Source organism: Theropithecus gelada, chromosome 9 (assembly GCF_003255815.1).
Source record: "Theropithecus gelada isolate Dixy chromosome 9, Tgel_1.0, whole genome shotgun sequence".
Lineage (NCBI taxonomy): Eukaryota > Metazoa > Chordata > Mammalia > Primates > Cercopithecidae > Theropithecus > Theropithecus gelada.
The window spans coordinates 58,606,530-58,625,339 of record NC_037677.1 but is presented as its reverse complement, the minus strand read 5'-3'; the positions used below and the strand labels follow the sequence as shown (position 1 = coordinate 58,625,339).

At 47.8% G+C, this 18,810-nt stretch overlaps 1 protein-coding gene across 1 annotated transcript; it reads right to left on the bottom strand.

Annotated features, from left to right (window-relative positions):
• Positions 1–15,695: 15,695 nt before the first annotated feature.
• On the bottom strand, positions 15,696–16,187 carry SPA17 (sperm autoantigenic protein 17). Its single transcript, XM_025397229.1, is given in 3 exon segments — positions 15,696–15,737; positions 15,739–16,082; positions 16,085–16,187. Coding segments are annotated over 3 exon segments (489 nt in total).
• Positions 16,188–18,810: the final 2,623 nt, after the last annotated feature.

Genomic DNA, 18,810 nt, shown 5'->3' with positions numbered 1-18,810 from the left:
AGAATCTGCTTCTGCCAAACTAAGGCAGAGGTTAGCTGGCTGCACCACTTTGTGTTACTGAAGCGAGATAATTGCCAACACACTTGCCCACCAGAAGGGTCCTATGTGCAGGGCGTGATAAGTATTCACCTAGCAGGGCCTACAAACAGCCCAGTAAGAATCAGAACATTTGCATCATTAGGAAGAATTTCCCTCCCCCAGCTCAGGAAATTGTCTCTTTGCCCCCACCCAGAAAATCTTGTAGCCTGTGATGAGACCTCCCTCTCTGGCTTCTCTCTCACCAGCTGTGTGTTCCTAACAACCCCACCCACGCACTGGAGCCTCTCTGACTTGATATTGCAGGATGCTGTCACTTGAAATTAATTGCAACTAATTAAAAATGATCCGGTTAGGACAATTGCACAATGGCGCTCCGGAGACTGCTTCATTCCCAGAGGTTTGGTGGCGTTTGCGGCTGCTGCAGCCCTGGTCTGCCGGACGGGGCCATACATCATCATGTCATTTTACATTGTTATTTCTCTGAAAGCAGCAATTTAAAAGAGTCTCAGATGAACCTTGAGCAACTTCGTGCTAAAAAGAAAAATGTTACTGTCCAAGATCTGTAAAATATAACATATAGGCTCAAAGAAGCCTCTTGACATGAAAAGCGGCCTTAAGTTTGTGCTGCGATTTGCATATAATATATAATGTTGTAGTAAAAGGATCCACAAAGCAGAAGGCGGCTGTGGAGCATCGATCCTAGTCCCCTTTGTTCAAACTGGGTCACCTACTGTTCCTGGTTATTATTTTATCACAGCCATTCCTCACATAAGGTGACAGGACAGTATCTAACCTACAGGGTTGCGGGGACTGCCACACCTCCCCCTTATTTAGTGGAAGACCCAAGGGTCCTTCTTGGCTCTGATTCTGGAAGCATTGCAAGTCCTGCTTGGCCCTGCCATTTTCCAAGCTGATCCCAGGAGCAGTAATCCTGTTAGGAAGAGCCACTTATTGGGCTTGGGGAAGGCCCAGTAAACCTAGAGTTAGGGCATTGAACCTCGATAAGCATCTGGAACGCCTCCACACGTCACTAGGAGTGAATTCAGGCAGCTCAAATGAATTTTGACCCCATGTCCTTGAGCTACAAATCATTCCTCTTAGGCTACCCACCTCCCTCTCTAGCTCTGTGGTCTCCATGGTGCCCTTCAAACCTCTCTGCCTCAACAGTACAGGGGAGAAGCAGGCATTTGAGCAGAAAGGGGTATGTTCCAAGAGCATCTTCCACAATTATTCTTCTAATGCTCTGTGGCTCATTCTGCAAGCTTAAAAAATAAGTGGATTTTCAAGGGTACTAATAAGAATAACAAATCTCTGCAAAATAGAAAGAGAAAGCTTCAAAAATAAAAAATCAAGATCTTTAAAATTAAAGGTCCAGGAATAGACAGATAAGATGAAAGGAGAAAGAATAGTAAACAGATATGCAGATAAATCTTATGTAATTATTAAACTTTGGCTCTGGGCTTCCTGGAGGCCAAAGCAAAGAAGGAAAATAAGACATATGATTACTTACAAATGTTATGCAGTTTTTAAAGAAAAAGCAGACCACCTTCTTAGCAGAAACAAGGTTCTTTTGCACTGACCTCATGTGGGTCATATACCTGGCATCACCCTCCAAACACCCTCATAGTTAAGGCTCGTGGAGATCCCTGCATTGGAACTGGATGACCTGGCAAAGCCAACTCTCTGGGAAATCCAGGAGATGTGCATCAAATATGTGGTTCAATAATGGATGGTTTCATTCAGGGGTGAAACTTTAATACTGGAAAAGTGCAAAAACTAACTACAACCTGATCTCCGAATTATTCTCCATACAAAGTGTTTCTTTTGGCTCTGATTTTACTGGAAGCTGAGCAGCAAATAGTTTAAGGTTATAGTTTCAGTCAAAGACTGGAATGCAGGTATGCCACATGACTGAGAATTGGATTTAGATACATCAATTATAGCACATCTGTACAGTGGGATACTATGCAAACATTAATAGGAACAAGGGAGATTTTACATGCTGTTAGGAAAGTTTGTTTTTTTTTTTTTTTTTGAGACAGAGTCTCGCTCTGTTGCCCAGGCTGGAGTGCAGTGGCGTGATCTCGGCTCACTGCAATCTCCGCCTCCTGGGTTCACGCCATTCTCCTGCCTCAGCCTCCTTGTAGCTGGGACTACAGGAACCCACCACCAAGACCAGCTAACTTTTTGTATTTTTAGTAGAGACGCAGTTTCACAGTGTTAGCCAGGATGGTCTTGATCTCCTGACCCTGTGATCTGCCTGCCTCGGCCTCCCAAAGTGTTGGGATTACAGGCGTGAGCCACCACGCCTGGCAGGAAAGGTTGTTTAAGATACATTATTAAGTGGGGGAAAAAAAGCAAGTTGCAAAACAGTGGGTATAGTATGATCCCACTTGTATCAAAAATTAATAAAACATGTGGGCATAGAAAATTTCTAGAAGGATACACAAAAATTGGTAAGTGTTTAACTTTGGGTGAGAATTTTATAGCTTATCCAAGCCCTCCTTACTATAATTATGGATTGTTTTTTGATACGGTTTGGCTCTGTGTCCAGACCCAAATCTTACCTTGAATTGTCATAACCCCCATAGGTTAAGGGTATGACCAGGTGGAGATAATTGAATCATGGGAACAGTTTCCCCCATGCTGTTCTCGTGATAGTAAGTGAGTTCTCATGAGATCTGATGGTTTTATAAGGGGATTCCCCCTTTGCTTGGCTCTCACACTTCTCCTTCCTGCCATTATGTGAAGAAGGACATGTTTGCTTCCCCTTCCACCATGATTGTAAGTTTCTTGCGGCCTCCCCAGTCATGCAGAACTGTAAGTCAATTAAATCTCTTTCCTTTACAAATTACCCAGTCTCAGGCAGTTCTTTATAGCAGCGTGAGACCAGACAAATACACTTTTAGATTTAAAAAATAGTTTTTGAAAAGCTAATTGAGAAAACAATGCAGTTTTGTTAAAAAGAATGAAGCATATTAGGGTTACTGAAGAAGTAAGATATGAAGGGAGAATCTGGATAGATATAAAGTGGTTATCTTGGTGGCCAGGCTAACACCTGTAATCCCAGCACTTTGAGAGGCCGAGGCGGGCAGATTACCTGAGGTCAGGAGTTCAAGATCAGCCTGGCCAACATGGTGAAACCCTGTCTCTACCAAAAATATAAAAATTAGCCTGGCATGGTGGTGTGTGCCCGTAGTCCCAGCTACTCAGGAGGCTGAGGCAGGAGAATCGCTTGAACCTGAGACGCGGAGGTTGTGGTGAGCCAGGATCTCACCACTGCACTCCAGCCTGGATGAGACTCCATCTCAAAAAAATAAAATAAAATGAAGTGGTTATTTTGGAGAGGTTAGAGTACAACAGACTTCCACATTCTGAGTTAATTTCTGTAACATTTTATTAAGTAGGTATTTACTTTTATAATAATTTTAAAAACACTAAGCCAATACTGTTAAGTTGACTCTCTTTTATGACAATGAAGAAGCCTAACCAAGACTTGGGCAAATGAATGGCCACCCTACCCCTTCAGGGCAGGGCCCAGGAAATAATCTGCCGGCAAGACAATAATTTTTCTTAAGAAAATAGTGGGCTGTCTATTCCGGCACACAAATCAATGAATGATCTTGACATTAACATTCTGGCCTCACGAACACGGATGCTCATCTGGGAAGGTGCTTGTGGCCGAATCCTGAGGCTGGGGTGCTTTACGTTTAAAAATTCCCAGTTGGGCACGGTGGCTCACGCCTGTAATCCCAGCACTTTGGGAGGTTGAGGCAGGCAGATCATGAGGTCAGAAGTTTGAGACCAGCCTGACCAACATGATAAAACCCCGTCTCTACTAAAAACACAAAAATTAACTAGGCATGGTGGTGCACGCCTGTAATCTCAACTACTCAAGAGGCTGAGACAGGAGAATTGCTTGAACCTGGCAGGCAGAGGTTGCAGTGAGCCAAGATCGAGCCATTGCATTCCAGCCTGGGCGACAAAGCGAGACTCCATTTCAACAACAACAACAACAACAACAACAAAAAGCCCATTGTTTCACAGTGAGATGCATTGGAACTATTAAGTAAATTTTAACAATTCTGGCTGTTTCCTTCCCTATATCTCTCCAGCCTGCAACCCCTTCAAGCGAAGCTGTTCTATGCTGGATGCCTCAAGGAAGAGAGGACAGCAGAAAGAGATGTCCTGATTTCGACTTTTAAAAGCCTAGCTCAAAGTGAGAAAAGTGAGGGGCAGGAAAAAGGGTCCAGGGAAAGAAGTAAAAATGACGTAAGAGAATATCTCACTGCCAAGACTAGCAAATGGGGACCTGGGAGGTTCAGAGGTGAGGATCTGAGAGGACCAGGACTAGCCCCGGAGGCATTGTGCCTGGAACGGAGACAGCATCCAGGGAGCTCCGAACTTCCTCTTAGAGAAGCTGAGTCAGCACCCCTGGTCCACAGAGTCTCCATCTAAGGGTTAAGATGTGGATCAAGTAAGGCCCGGAAGGCTGCAGGACTTCAGGAGGGAATATAGGAGGCCACTCAGCCTGGGACAGAATTGCTCAATGGTTTGAACCCAAACACTGGGAACACTCAGTAGAAATCTGTCATGGTTTGGCAAGAGTGGGTTGGTGTTTCCAGAGCTGACTAGATCCTTCTCTACCTCTTCTCTCTCTCTCTCTCTCTCTCTCTCTCTCTCTCTCTCTCTCTCTGTACCTGCTTCAGCCTTTCCTGTCACTGCCAAAGATCTTTTCCTGCTCCTCAGTCTATACGGCCTACCATGGCTGCTCTCAGACTTATACATCCTTGATTTCACACCCAGAGCCAGACTGACTTCTTTCTCGGGTCTCGGCCCCTTATTCCTGAAGCCATTTGTGATTGGCCCAGCTTGGATCAGGTAGGTGCCCATCAGGCATTCATCCCTGGACCAATCTGCTGCACATGGGGGTGGAGTCCATTGTATTAAGTCTGCAGATACTCCGATCTATGCTGGGAGTGATGAGGTGGGTGGGGTGGGGTGGTCTCTGAGCAGACCAGGTAACTTCCCTAGGCTGCTCCTGAGAGACCATGAAAATCCCCCCTGGCTTTCAATGCTTGCCGTAACTACCATCTTACCTCTGCCACTGTCTGCTCAACATGCCTGCCGGCCTCGTTCAATTAAAAAGAGGGTTTTTTGTTGTTGTTGTTTTTGTTTTTGAGACAGAACCTCAGGCTCACTCTGTCGCCAGGCTGGAGTGCAGTGGCACAATCTCTGCTCATTGCAACCTCTGCCTTCCAGGTTCAAGCGATTCTCCCTGCCTCAGCCTCACGAATAGCTGGGATTACAGCTGCCCACTACCACTGCCCAGCTAATTTTTGTATTTTTAGTAGAGACAGGGTGTCACCATGTTGGCTAGGCTGGTCTCGAACTCCTGACCTCAGGTCATCAGCCCACCTTGGCCTCCCAAAGTGCTGGCATTACAGGCGTGAGCCACTGTGCCTGGCCTAAAAAGAGTTTTTATTGTGTATTTTTCTTAATACAAAAGAAGCATATGTTCATTGTAGAAAGATAGACTCTTATGTGCCAAGAAGCACAAGTCTCTTGGATTCAGAAAATAAAAAAAGACGTGGTCCAGAGAGGGAGGTGAACAAGTAACTCAGTGACATTTATACTGAGCATTGGGATTGAGCTTGTCTACTCCACTAAAAGGCGAGGCGCTCCAGAGCAGAGACGGTATCCACCACGGCATCAAAATAGTTCAAAGTAGTGCATAGGTTTTCTGTAAGCACTTGCCTGACTCAATGAACGACTGTACCCCTAGGCTCATCCTGGCCAGGGTGGCTGGGAAATCCACTCAGCCTGGGACAGGATTGTTCAATGGTTTGAACCCAAACACTGGGAGCACTCAATACAAATCTATTGTGATTTGATAAGACTAGGCTGGTGTTTTCAGAGTTGACTGCAAGATCAGGCTAAGCTACTGTGGGCAACAACTCCTAATCCAAGCCCGAGTTTCCTGGATTGTGTTCAGGTTTGAGAGAGTTCAGGGGGCATTTTCCCAACTGGAGCCCTCTTTGGGTTCCCAAGGCACCCCGAACCTGTTTCCGTTACAGCCCCCTTAGACTCTTGGGAGCACTTTCTCATTCACACCTTGGTTTGCCCAATAGGCAGACAGCCAGAGAAGGCAAAGATCTTTTCTTGTTCACCCCTGTATCCTTGAGAGCTTCCTTCCAGAGAGACCCAGTGCCTTCCTTCCAGAGGAAGGAAAGAAGGAAGGGAGGCAGGGGGAAAGGAAGGGAGGGAGTCAATCTGCTCTTGTACACTGGGAAAAACGAACCTTTTCTTAAGGTGCATAAGCTCCGCTCCTTTTCAGGGTAGTGCACGCACCCACCATCTTCCGCGACTATCAGCTGCAGACGGCTCACAGCTCAGCCCTTCACTGGGCATTGCCCTTGGCTGCAGGGAACTGCTTTGCCCAAAGTTATGGCTCTATCTCTGTGGCCTGTGGCCAGTAACTGGCAGATGGAGGTAAAAAGGCCAGCCCTTTGTCTCAGTTAAGGACAACTCTGGGGGCCATCTCAGCTCCAGAGCATCCTGCAAGACTGGATGAGGTGTCTGCTGCAACCACATTTGGGGTCATTTTCTCTCCAGCCAGTCCTGTCTTCTCAGTTTCCTCACAGATGTATCTCCTGAGAGCACTCCCCAATAAACCTGCATGCACTTCCTTGTCTCAGTGTATCTTTCTAACCAAAGACATCACCTTGCAGACTCTGGGTACCCGCAGGATATCTGGAGCCTCCATTAAAGGCTGTGGTCACTCACCCACCTGGGACGCCCTTTCCTACAGACCAAGGGAACTCTGTGCACCGTTCTCAACACCAGACCATGTGAGGCTGAGGGAGAGGCAATGGAATGAGAGAATCTGGAAGCCCTGGGTTCTGCCACTGGTGAGCCGGGTGACTTAGGCAAGTCCATTAACTCCTCTGACCCACAGGGTTCTCAAATGCAAAACCAGGAGAGGAATTTCCGATCTCATAGGGTTAATTCAGAATTCATAAGTGAATGGGCTTTGCACAGTACAGGGCACAAAGTAGGAATACGCAAGTGTGAAAGTTTGGCTTTCAGAGCTTCCTGCCCATCTCCAGCTCCCTACCTTCCTCTATCCCCGCCCTCTTTCCACACATCATTCTAGGACAGGTGTGGCCAGCAGCAGAAAGGCCAACTGACCCCCACCAGGGGAACCTGTGACTTTGGAACTAATGTTGCTTTCTTTGGCTCTCCACAGCGACTTGGCATACTCTGAAATGTAAGTCACTTAAGGTCTATTAAAAGGCAAGTCATGGGCAGACACGGTGGCTCATGCCTGTAATCCCAGCACTTTGGGAGGCCGAAGGAGGTGGATCACTTGAGGCCAGGAGTTTGACGCCAGCCTGGCCAAAATGCTGACACCTTGTCTACTAAAAATACAACAATTAGCAGGCCATGGTGTTGCACACCTGTGGATCTAACTATAAAGTGGGAGAATTGCTTGAACCTGGGAGATGGAGGTTGCAGTGAGCCAAGATCACGCCACGGCACTCTACCCTGGGCCACAGAGCAAGATTCTGTCTCAAACAACAACAACAACAACAACAACAACAACAACAACAAAATGCAGGTCACGTCCACTGTTCTCATGGCTTCCTGTCTTTCTGACCCTTTTCTGCAACTGAGCCTCTTATTTTCTCCAGCCACATCAGCCTCTAGCTGTGTATCACGCATGCCAGACGGACTCCCACCTGGGGTCTTCGCACTTGCCACCCCCTCGTCCTAGAACAACTTTCCACCCGGCTCACTCCCCTCTCCTTCAAATTCTTACCCGAAGGTCAGAGAGGCCTTTCCTGACACCCCTGCCCCATTAAAAATCGCAAAACTCCCTGGCCCTGCCTATCCCAACTCTCCCTTCAGCACTCCTCACCATCCAGCATGCCATGTGGTTTCTTTATTCACTGCTTGTCTTTCTCCATTGGAAGAGAGGACAGTCTACTGTCTCACAGTACCTACAACAGCATCTGGCATGAAATACATGCACAATATATTTTGTTAAGTGAATGAATGAGCCTGTTTGTGTGCTTCATAGGCAGGTGAAACTGGACAAAGCAAATCCACTAGTGAAACCAGGCAAATTGATGCCAGCCCTTGGAAAAGGAGGGATAAAAGTCCCCAAGCTTGGCTAGAGTTTGTGCCAGGCCAAGACAGTACTTAGGATCTCTCCTGCCACCCCAACCGGGAGCTTCTTGAGGGCACGAGCCATTGCCCCACTATCTCTCTATTAGCTGCTCAGTGACCAGATCAGTCCCTGGCAAGTGGAAAAAAGGCTGTGATCCGATGAGTTTGGGAAGGATTAAGTAAAGTTAAACAAGTTTCCCAACTCCAGGATTTTTCAGACCCCCCCCCCACCTTTTTTTTTTTTGATATGGAGTCTCGCTGTGTTGCCCAGGCTGGAGTGCAGTGGTGCAATCTCAGCTCACTGCAACCTCTGCCTCCTGGGTTCAAGCAATTCTCCTGCCTCAGCCTCCAGAGTAGCTGGCACTACAGGCACACGCCACTACACCTTGCTAATTTTTTTTGTATTTTTAGTAGAGATGGGGTTTCACCGTGTTAGCCAGGATGGTCTCGATCTCCTGACCTTGTGATCCCCCGTCTCAGCCTCCTGAAGTGCTGGGATTATAGGCATGAGCCACCGCGCCTCGCCCAGAGGCTTTCATATGTAAATATAAGTTACAAGTCCAAGTGGGGGCTTATGTTTTGAAGTTTTCCAAATTATCTGACCATGGAATCCATCTTTCTTTTTCCTTTTCTTTTTTTCTTTTTGAGACAGAGTCTTGCTCTGTCCCCCAGGCTGGAGTGCAGTGGCACAGTCTCAGTTCACTGTAACCTCCACCTCCTGGGTTCAAGAGATTCTTATGCCTCAGCCTCTGTAGTAGCTGAGATTACAGGCCCATGCCACCACGCCTGGCTAATTTTTGTATTTTTAGTGTAGACTGGCTTTTGCCATTTTGGCCAGGCTGGTCTTGAACTCCTGGCCTCAAGTGATCTGCCCGCCTCAGCCTTCCAAATTGCTGGGATTAAAGACATGAGCCACTGAGCCTGTGGAACCCATTTTTCAAGGAGAGTGAAGGATCCACAGAGTATGCTTTGGGAAACAGTGGCATAACCTCACATCTATCCAAAATGCAAGGGATTCTGGAGGAAATCTAGTACTCCACTCCCTCTTCACAGAGGAGGAAGTGAGAAGTGAGAGAGGGAACCCCAGAGAGGGAACCGGAGGTCCTGTATGTCACAAGGCAGATCAGAAGTGAGGCCGGGGCTAGAATCAGCCATCTCTAGCCTCCAGAACATGTGCCGTTTTCAGTCCTGACTCTGGGGTTCTGGACCTTGGATTATCAGGCCTGATTTGCTCACTTGCTCTTAAGTGCCGGAAACTTAAAAGTTTCGTAAAGTCCCACTGCTGATGTCACTTGCTGTTCTGACCTCCGCTTCCTGCCATGACCCAACTCTGGGCTTGTAATCTGTGCCTGGGAGCCCAATGTTTCCCACCTACACCTCCTTCCTTGTGTCCCTACCCCTCCTTGGCTTAGGTGTCATATTAGTCCATTCTCATGCTGCTATGAAGAAATACCTGAGACTGGGCATGGTGGCTCATGCCTGTAATCCTAGCACTTTGGGAGGCTGAGGCAGGCGGATCACTTAAGGTCAGGAGTTCGAGCCAGCCTGGACAACATGGCGAAACCCTGTCTCTATGAAAAATACAAAAAGTAGCCAGGTGTGGTGGCACGCACCTATATTTCCAGCTAGTTGGGAGGCTGAGGCATGAGAATTGCTTGAACCTGGGAGGTGGAGGATGCAGTGAGCTGAGATGATGCCACTGCACTCCAGCCTGAGTGACAGAGGGAGACTGTCTCAAAAAAAAAAAAAAAAAAAAAAAAGAGAAATACCTGAGACTGGGTAATTTATAAAGAAAAGAGGTTTAATTGACTCACAATTCTGCATGGCTGGGGAGGCCTCAGGAAACTTACAGTCATGGCGGAAGACATCTCTTCACAGGGTGGCAGGAGAGAGAATGAGTACCTTCCCTCGGGCGAAGGGGGAAGCCCCTTATGAAATGACCAGCTCTTCAGTGAGAACTCACTCATTACCGCAAGAACAGCATGGGGGACCGCCCCACGATTCAATTATCTCCACCTGGTCCTGCCCTTGACATGTGGGGATTATTACAATTCGAAGTGAGATTTGAGTGGGGACACAGAGCCAAACCATATCAGGTGTTCTCAAAGTGTGGTTCTGGGACCAGCAACATCAGCATCACCTGGGTGCTTGCTAGAAATGCAAACCCTCTAGATTCACCCCAGACCTACTGAATAAGAGACTCTGGGGGTGGGCTCAGCAATCTGTGTCTTCACAAGCCCCCTCTGGACATTGTGACTCAGGCTAAAGTTTGGGAACCACTGCCCTCAACCATACTAACTCAGACTATGCAGCTCCAGAGAAGGGCCTTTCCTGGGCCTTTCAGGCACCCAGTGACAAGGTAACCTCTAGGGCTCTTAGGAAGGATCATGGAAAGCCCAGGACACAGAATCTCCAGAGTTTCTTATAGAGCTCAGTGGGTTCCAGCCACTTGAACTTGTCACCACCTAAACCCTGAAGTTAATTTACTCTCTGCTTTATTTCATTTGTTGGTCTAATCGATAGCTGCAATTTTACAAAACAGACCTGGGCTGGGAACTTTCTCAGGGTCCCATTCTGAAATAAATCCTGGCAGTTGGTGGGCTATGTGACACATGCATCGGGTGTCGGGAAGCATCTGGGTTCTACCTCAGTCCATATAAGCTGAGGTGAGGTCTTTTTAGTGCATCAAGAGAGGTGCCTCTATTGAGTTCAATAGGTCCTTTTGGGGAATCCATCTGCTTCCCTCATTTCTATCCAGGTTGAAGTGGGCATGCGGGATTTTTGTAAAGAAACTGTAATCCCAGGGTTGCTGCATGGAATAATTCCAGGGAATGCCATCGTGCAATGCGAGGTCTGCATGGCCACACGTGGTGGTCCTGGGACACTGTATTAGTCCATTCTTGCATCGCTATAAAGAAATGCCTGAGAGTGGGTAATTTATAAAGAAAAGAAGTTTCACTGGCTCACAGTTTTGCAGGCTGCACGGGAAGCATAGTAGCTTCTGTCTCTGGGGAGGCCTCAGGAAACTTACGATCACGGTGGAAGGTGAAGGGTAAGCAGGTACATCTTACGTGGCCAGAGCAGGAGGAAGAGAGAGAGGAGGGAGGTTCCACACACTTTTAAACAACTGTCTCATGAGATAGTGAGATCTCACGAGAATTCACTATTCTGGGTGGCGGGGGTGGGGGGCAGGTGGGGAGGGATTGTGTTAAACCATGAGAAACCACCCTCATGATCTTATCACCTCCCACCAGGCCCCACCTCCAGCATTGGGGATTACATTTCAACATGAGATTAGGGTGAGGACACAGATCCAAACCATAACAGACCGTTATCCTCCTTGCTGTCACTCAGAAAAAGGAAAACCCCTTCTTTTCCACCCCTGACCCCCAACTGGCTTCACAGATGGGCAGGAAGCTCCTCGATTGTGCCCATCAGAAGGGTGGCTGGGTGAAGGTGGGCCGCTATCTGCTCCCCACCAGGCACTACAGCCCTGGTGGTCTCCAGCTTGCATCTCTGGTCACTGTCTCAGCTCCCATGGCTTATGCTTCCTGGGGGAGAGCGTAGATAATCTGGGCACCCACCCACTCCGCACTTATCCATGACCCACTCACTCCTCCCTCCCTCCCTCAGCCCAGGCAGCAGTGCCCTCTGCTGCGGCAGCCCTCCATCCATCCTCGTCATTCAGAGGCCTCTGAAAGTGTGCCTGTCAATATAATGCACAGCCTGTTGAGGGGAAGTGACATTTTGAATAGTGGACACTTTTCCGGGAGCATTCATCCTAGGTCAGCCTCATGATAAATAAATACATTTGGCGTTCGAAGTCAGCAGGCAGGATACAGGGACCAGAACACAAGCACAGATGCACACACCATAAGGCTGAGTTGATGGGGTGGACGTAGGATGTGACAGAAAGGGAAAGAGGGAAGGCCCCACAAGCAAATTTTGGGGGCAATTTATTCGCTTTCTCCCTGGCACCTCTAGGGAAAACAGGAAGCAAAAGAAGCTGCAATTTCCTTTATTCCTGAACCACAAGAGGGTCCCTATTTCCTACCACCCCGTCTGTTCCTCACCTGTGCCTCTCCACACCCCCCGAACCTCAGTTCTGATCTTAATTACCCCTAACAGTGCCTAAACAAAGTACTTATAAGGCTTACTGTGTTTGTCTTCCCGTTCCTATTAATAAAGTCTGGGAATGTAGGAAAGAAATATGGGCTGGTGACAGGGTTTTTAATGGTGCCTCACCTTAAATGCATTTTAAAATATGTAAATCAATAAAAAAATTATTTGTAATAGCAGCCTAAGAGTGCTGGTTAGCCTGGCGCGGAGTGAAATGCATGCTACAAGCCCTATTACCATACATCCTGGGAGCTGTAGTTAGGATTAATCTGTCAAAGGGGATGGTTTAGTGTTGATGAATATGACATGTGACCATTAACGATGTTGATTTTATCTCCCGAGATTAGCATGATTTACTTCGGATGGATAATAATGTCATTTGCTTGATGCAGTAGATCTGTTTACGAGCTGATTAAATTGTAAGGCCTTGCCTCATTTCATGCTATTTGGTTTACAGCTTCATTACCACAATCACAAAAGCTGGGGAAATGTCCCACATTCCATGTCACAATAAATCACTGCTTCACGTTGCTGGGATGGATTTTAGCAGTTCTGCCCAGCACGGACCTTTCTTGGCTCCCCACTAATCTGTGATCCAGAATACATTAGGGGGATCTTCAGGAACACTGGAATGAGAGGGGGCAGGAATCCTCTTGGATCTTTTAATTGAGTGAGATTAAGGAAGTCCTTGAGTAATTAGCTGTAACAAATTACCTTATTATTTAGACAGTGAAGTCACTGTTTTTGTTGCAGGAATGATTATCATAAATACGCAGAAAAGTGACACTCGAGGAACCAGAGGGAAGCGTGGACACAAATTTCATTTTTGCCCTGTGATCCTTTGCTGTAGGACAGAGGCTGTCCGAATATAAGGTGGGCAGAGGATCCTCGTCCCGTGCTTCTTCCAAGCGGGGTGGGAGGGGGTGCACACCACACACTCACAGCATGGCCTGCTCAGCACCTCTGGGTGGGAAGTGGCTGAAGTGGAGGGAAGAGAGTGCCTGGTAACATGGGTTAGAATAGAAGTGTGTGAACCAGACCTGCTCACTCGATGCCAACCCTGTGCCCAGACTGACCTGGCAGTAGAGACTTTCCCTTCAGTGCATGAGGGAGGGGGGAAGAAAACAGAGATGGAAAAGGCGGGGCCACTTACCCCTTGGAAGACTGGGGAGGCAGATTTAATACAGGCCTGAAATGACTGTCTCCATTTCCAGAATACCTAAGAGGTTTAGAGCGCTTACCACCTGCCAGGTCCTGTTCTCCCCAGTTATGTAACCCTGGGAGGTTGGGACTATTATTCTCATCCTATGTTACAGATGAGGAAACTGAGGCTCAGGGAGCAACATGCCCAAGGTCACACAGCCAGCCAGCTACAGAGCTGGAGTTTGAACCCAGGCAATGGGGGCCTGGAGCTGGGCGTGGTACCTATAAGCCACTGAAGCAGGCTCTAATGACTCAGGGTGAGGAGGGCACATTTTCAGGATTTCTGCTTCTGGCTCCAGAATTAAAGCCGGTAACCCCGAATGGGCCCTGTCTGGGAAGGATTTAGGATCAGCAATAATGAGGGGCACTGAGGCCAGGTCTCGAGTGGAAACTTTAGTAAGATTTTGCAGTGAGCAAAATCAAAGAGGATGTGAAACTGCTTCCTCAAGACTCGGCCTTTGGAAATAGAAAGCAATCATTTCAAAGAGCAAAGGTGGCTTCTCTGCATCTCAGCTCAGAATGTCCCTAAGATACCAAGGGATAAAGGGGGAAAATGTGGCCCCTGAAAATTCTGCAGAAGAGGTAATACTGTTTCAAAGCTCCATGCAATTTTACCTCTGAACTTGACACTTGGTCCTCAAGTGCCTGCACCCACTAACAAGAACCCATCATGAGCCCCTTATGGCAGTGACCATACAGACCTTGAATTGCATGATGGCATTCCCTGGAATTATTCAGTGCAGCTGAAATTATAGTTTCTTTATGAAAATCCCACACGATCACTCCAACCTGGAAAGAAATCCAGGCCCTCCAATCTCCATTCTTTCTTTTTCCTGTAATGAAACCCTGATTTGTAATTGATTTTAACAAAATAAAGACTGCATTATCCAGCCTCTCTTGTAGCTAGATGGGTCATGTGACCGAATTCTGGCCAATAAGATGTAAGAGGAACAGTTGTGGCAACTTCTGGGATGTGCATGCGTGATTTTTGTTTGCTTGTTTGTTTTTCTTTTGTTTTCTTTGAGACAGGGTCTTGCTCTGTTGCCTAGGTTGAAGTGCAGTGGTGCCATCACAGGTCACTGCAGCCTCAGCCTCCCAGGATGAAGCAATTCTCCCACTCAACCTCCCCGGTAGCTGGGACTACAGGCACATGCCACCATGCCTGGCTAATTTTTTTTTGGTAATTTTTGTAAAGATGCGATCTCACAATGTTTCCCGGGCTGGTGTCAAACTGCTGGCTTACAATCCCCCACCTCAGCCTTCCAAAGTTTTGGAATTACAGGCTGAGTCACTGTGCGTGGCCTGGGATGTGTTCTTAAAGGGAAGGGGTACACTTTTCTCTTCTTATTCCTGTTGGCTGAGAGGCAGGTGTGATAGCTGGCACTCATGCAACCAGTATGGACCATGTGAAGAGGATAGTTGAGCAACAAAATAGAAGAACTTTGAGTCTCTGATAACTTTATGAATTTGCCATGCCAATCCTGGGCTGTCTGCCTCCAGATTTCAATTGTGTGTATGTGTGTGTGTGCAGTCGGGGGACAAATGGATAAAGAGAGTTATTTTCATTTTCTGTCACTTGCCACAGAACCTAATTCTTCTTCTTCTCTTTTTTTTTTTTTTTGAGACAGGGTCTCCCTTGGTGGCCCAGGCTAGAGTGCAGTGGCATGATCTCTGCTTACTGCAACCTCCGCTTCCTGGGTTCAAGTGATTCTCTCATCTAAGCCTCCTGAGTACCGAGTAGCTGAGACTACAGGCATGAGCCACCATGCTCAACTAATTGTTTTTTTTTTTTTTTGGTAGAGACAGGGTTTTACCATGTCGACCAGGCTAGTCTCGAACTCTTGACCTCAAGTGATCCATTTGCCTTGGCCTCCCAAAGTGCTGAGGTTGTAGGCGTGAGCCACCGCACCCAGCCTACAGAACCCAATTCTAATAAACAAACCCGTAATTCGGTTCAGCCATGAGCCAAAATGATGGTAGTCAAATACTCCCTTGAAGTATGAGGGAGTCATACTTTTTTTTTTCTTCATGTTTCAATGGTATGTTTAATTAAACAAATGCTCATGACAGATTTTCACAACAGCAACAAATGTTATTTCACAACATCAAATCTTCCTTACTAAGGAAAAAATGAAAACAACAACAAGGCTGATGGATTTGGATTATTTTTCATGTTTCCTGGAGGTGAAACCAGTGTCCTCACTTGTTGTCCTCTATTTCCTCAAGTTGGAGACTATCTGTTTCCATTCTCCTTACCTCCTCTCTGGCTATGTGTCCCCAGAAGGCAGCTTGGATTTTGACAGCAGCAACCTCTTCTTTTTCCTTATCTTCCTCAGAAGAGTCTAAGATGGTGACTGGTGTCTCTTCCTCCTTCCCAGATATCGGGGAGTTTTCTTGTTTAGGATCACATTTCTCAGGTGGTTCTTGCTCCTCGAATGCATGGCTGTTCTAGAAGCGGTCTTCTACCTGAGTCCCCCATTCTGCTGGATCAAAAGTGGTTTTCTCTCTTTTCTCTAGAAAGCTCTCAAAATATGCTGCTGCAAAAGCTGTATATTATCCAGCTGCTCTCTCAGAATCTCGTGTGTCAGCCCTTCAAGAAGACTCCCAAATCCTTGCAGAATTCAGTAGTGGGTGTTGGAGAATGGAATCGACATCCTCTTGGTAAGAACTGCCTATGGAGCCTCTTCTTTCTCTGAGAGCTGGTGCCACTGGTCCAGTTTACTTCCTCCTCTGACCTCATGTTCTAGGGATGCATGATCTCTCTCTTCCAGGGCAATTCAGGACCAGCACTGTTCAGCCTGCATCCTTCTTTACTGATATCTGCCTTTCTTCCCCTAGGCTTCCTAACACACTGTTCTGGATTCTCTGGTTGAAGATTCAGCTGTGGCTGCAGCTCTTGACTTGCTCTTGATGTCATGACACTGCATTGGAAGTCCCAAGGGCTCATGGTCCTCATCATGTAACCTGGGAGAAGGTTGGGCTTTTACACATGAGTCCTCACGATTTTTCTCGAATGGATTCTTCCCCATCCCAGCACACACCTTGCAACCTCTTGACAGAGCACCCATCCATTTAGGGCTGGTGTAAAACTAGAACTCTCTGAGCAGCAAGCTCTATTCTAGGGTGCTCCTCAGCCCCCATTCCTCCTGATGTCTGCCACAGGTCCAATCCTCTTCCTCTAAGGTTCCAGCTCCTCTTGCCTGAGCTTTCCCCAACTTCTGCTTTCTTTTCTGGAGTTTTCAGACCTCCAGGGTCTCCCAGGGCAGAGGTCATCCCACCTGAGCATGTATTGGTGACTGCAATCTCTGCCCCTCAGACCCCAGCATTTCCTGAGCTCTGTGGGCCGCCCAGTCATACTCTCACCCAGGCAATCTCAGAGTCATTTTGTGACTCAGCCGCTCAGTCTCCTGGTCACTTAGTCACTCAATCAGCTCTTTGGTAGTTAAATCAACTAACGACTCACATCCCTGGGCCCTTGGCCAGGTGCTCAGATACTTCTCACTCCGCCATTTCATTTGCTATCTGTTCATTGATCAGCCATTCACTGAACATGAATGAGCCAGCCCTGTGCTAAGTTAGTGGGGATAAAGAGACACCAGGTACAAACCCTGTCCTCAATCGGGGGGCTGCCAGTCTGTGTCCATCAGTCATTGGTCTGGCAATCTGTTGGCTGTTTAATTAATCTATTAGTCAATCAGCATGCCAGCTATTTGATCAATGGCCAGACCCTTGCCCTGGCAGGCACTAGTCCTTGTGCTGAACTCTCAGGGTGTGTAGTCATCAGTCCGTTCTTCAAAGGTGATTAGGAGACCTCAAAGCCTCCAGAAGGAGGTGCTCTGGAGCTGTGATGGAAGTTTAGGACCAGTCTGGTTCCTGTGGGGACTGTAAGGCCTGTGGGGCTTGCTCCCAAGGCAGACCTCAGCTCAGGTCCTGGGAGATGTGGGGCAGGGGACGCGGTCTGCTCTGTGTGGTGGGTGATCCTGTCTGAGGACATTGAGGGCCCTGGATTCCAGCCCCTCTTTCTCCCTCCCTCCTGGTGATGGTGCAGACAGACACACACACACATGCACATACACACACTGATAATCTCACACATGCACCCACATACTCACACAACACACATAAACCCACGAACTCACATATATGATCGCATACAAATTCACAAACACCAACACACACACTCATACACACTTTTCCATATGGACTCACACAGGCAGAAGCACACACTCATATACACATATAGTGTCACTTGGGCTTGTCCAAAAGTAAATTTGTCTCCCATCACAGCCAGGCCCCCACAGATAGCCCCATGCCACATTCAGAGATAGGTCAAGTAGCACTCTTACATCAAGACAAGTGCCACATCCTCACTCCTGGCCCCTAGCTGGGTAGCTACCCAGCCAGGCCCCTAGTAGGGACACAGCCCTGCAGCCCAGCACCCAAATGATGCACTGGCAATGGAGCCCTGCACACCGCCCCAAAGCCCCCACCTGGTTGGGGGCATGCTGAGTTTGAGGAACCCTGAGTCTCCACACTGGGGCCACATTCCCTCTTGAGCCAGTTTTCCTCTGAGGTCTCCTGTCCCTACAGGACTGGCAATGTCCCTACAGGACACGAGACCTCTGGCTACCTCCCTGTCCTCAGCCCCCTGGGCCTGCCAGTTGATCTCAGAGTCTTCCTCGCTAACCTTCATTCCTCTGCCTCTCCAAGTCTGATGTTCTTCCTCACACAGATACTCAAAGGGAGCTCGGACACCTTTCTGTCCTTGGTGCTAAGACCCCATGCTGTCCTCCCAGTTCTCTGCCAGACCACCCCTCTCGAGATGGAGATAGATGAGGGATGGGGAGCTGGGAATGTCCTTTTGAGGGGGTTCCCTATGGGGCCAAGCCAAAGGCAGAGCCTAGGGGAGGGATAAAGAGGTGGCCATCTTAGGGATCCAGAGACCAGCAAGGCAGTGAGCTGAGAACGAGAAACATGGATAGAGGGACTTGCTATGGCTGGAGAAAGGCCAATCAGGAGACACACAGGACGGTCACCCAGGTCACCCCTCTTCTGTATGGCTGGGATCATTCTCTTGGGATGGGAAAAGGGATTCTGGCCTGTCTCAGTTATCTACTGCTACAAGAAAAAGAGTCTCAAATCAAGGGGCTTAAAAACAAGTCCAACCTTTATTTTATTCACAAATTGGCAATTTAGGTGAGGCTTAGTGGGGAGGGCTCATCTTGCTCCACTCCATTTTGGTCAGCTGGGGCAGCCCAAAGGCTGGGCCAGGAGTTG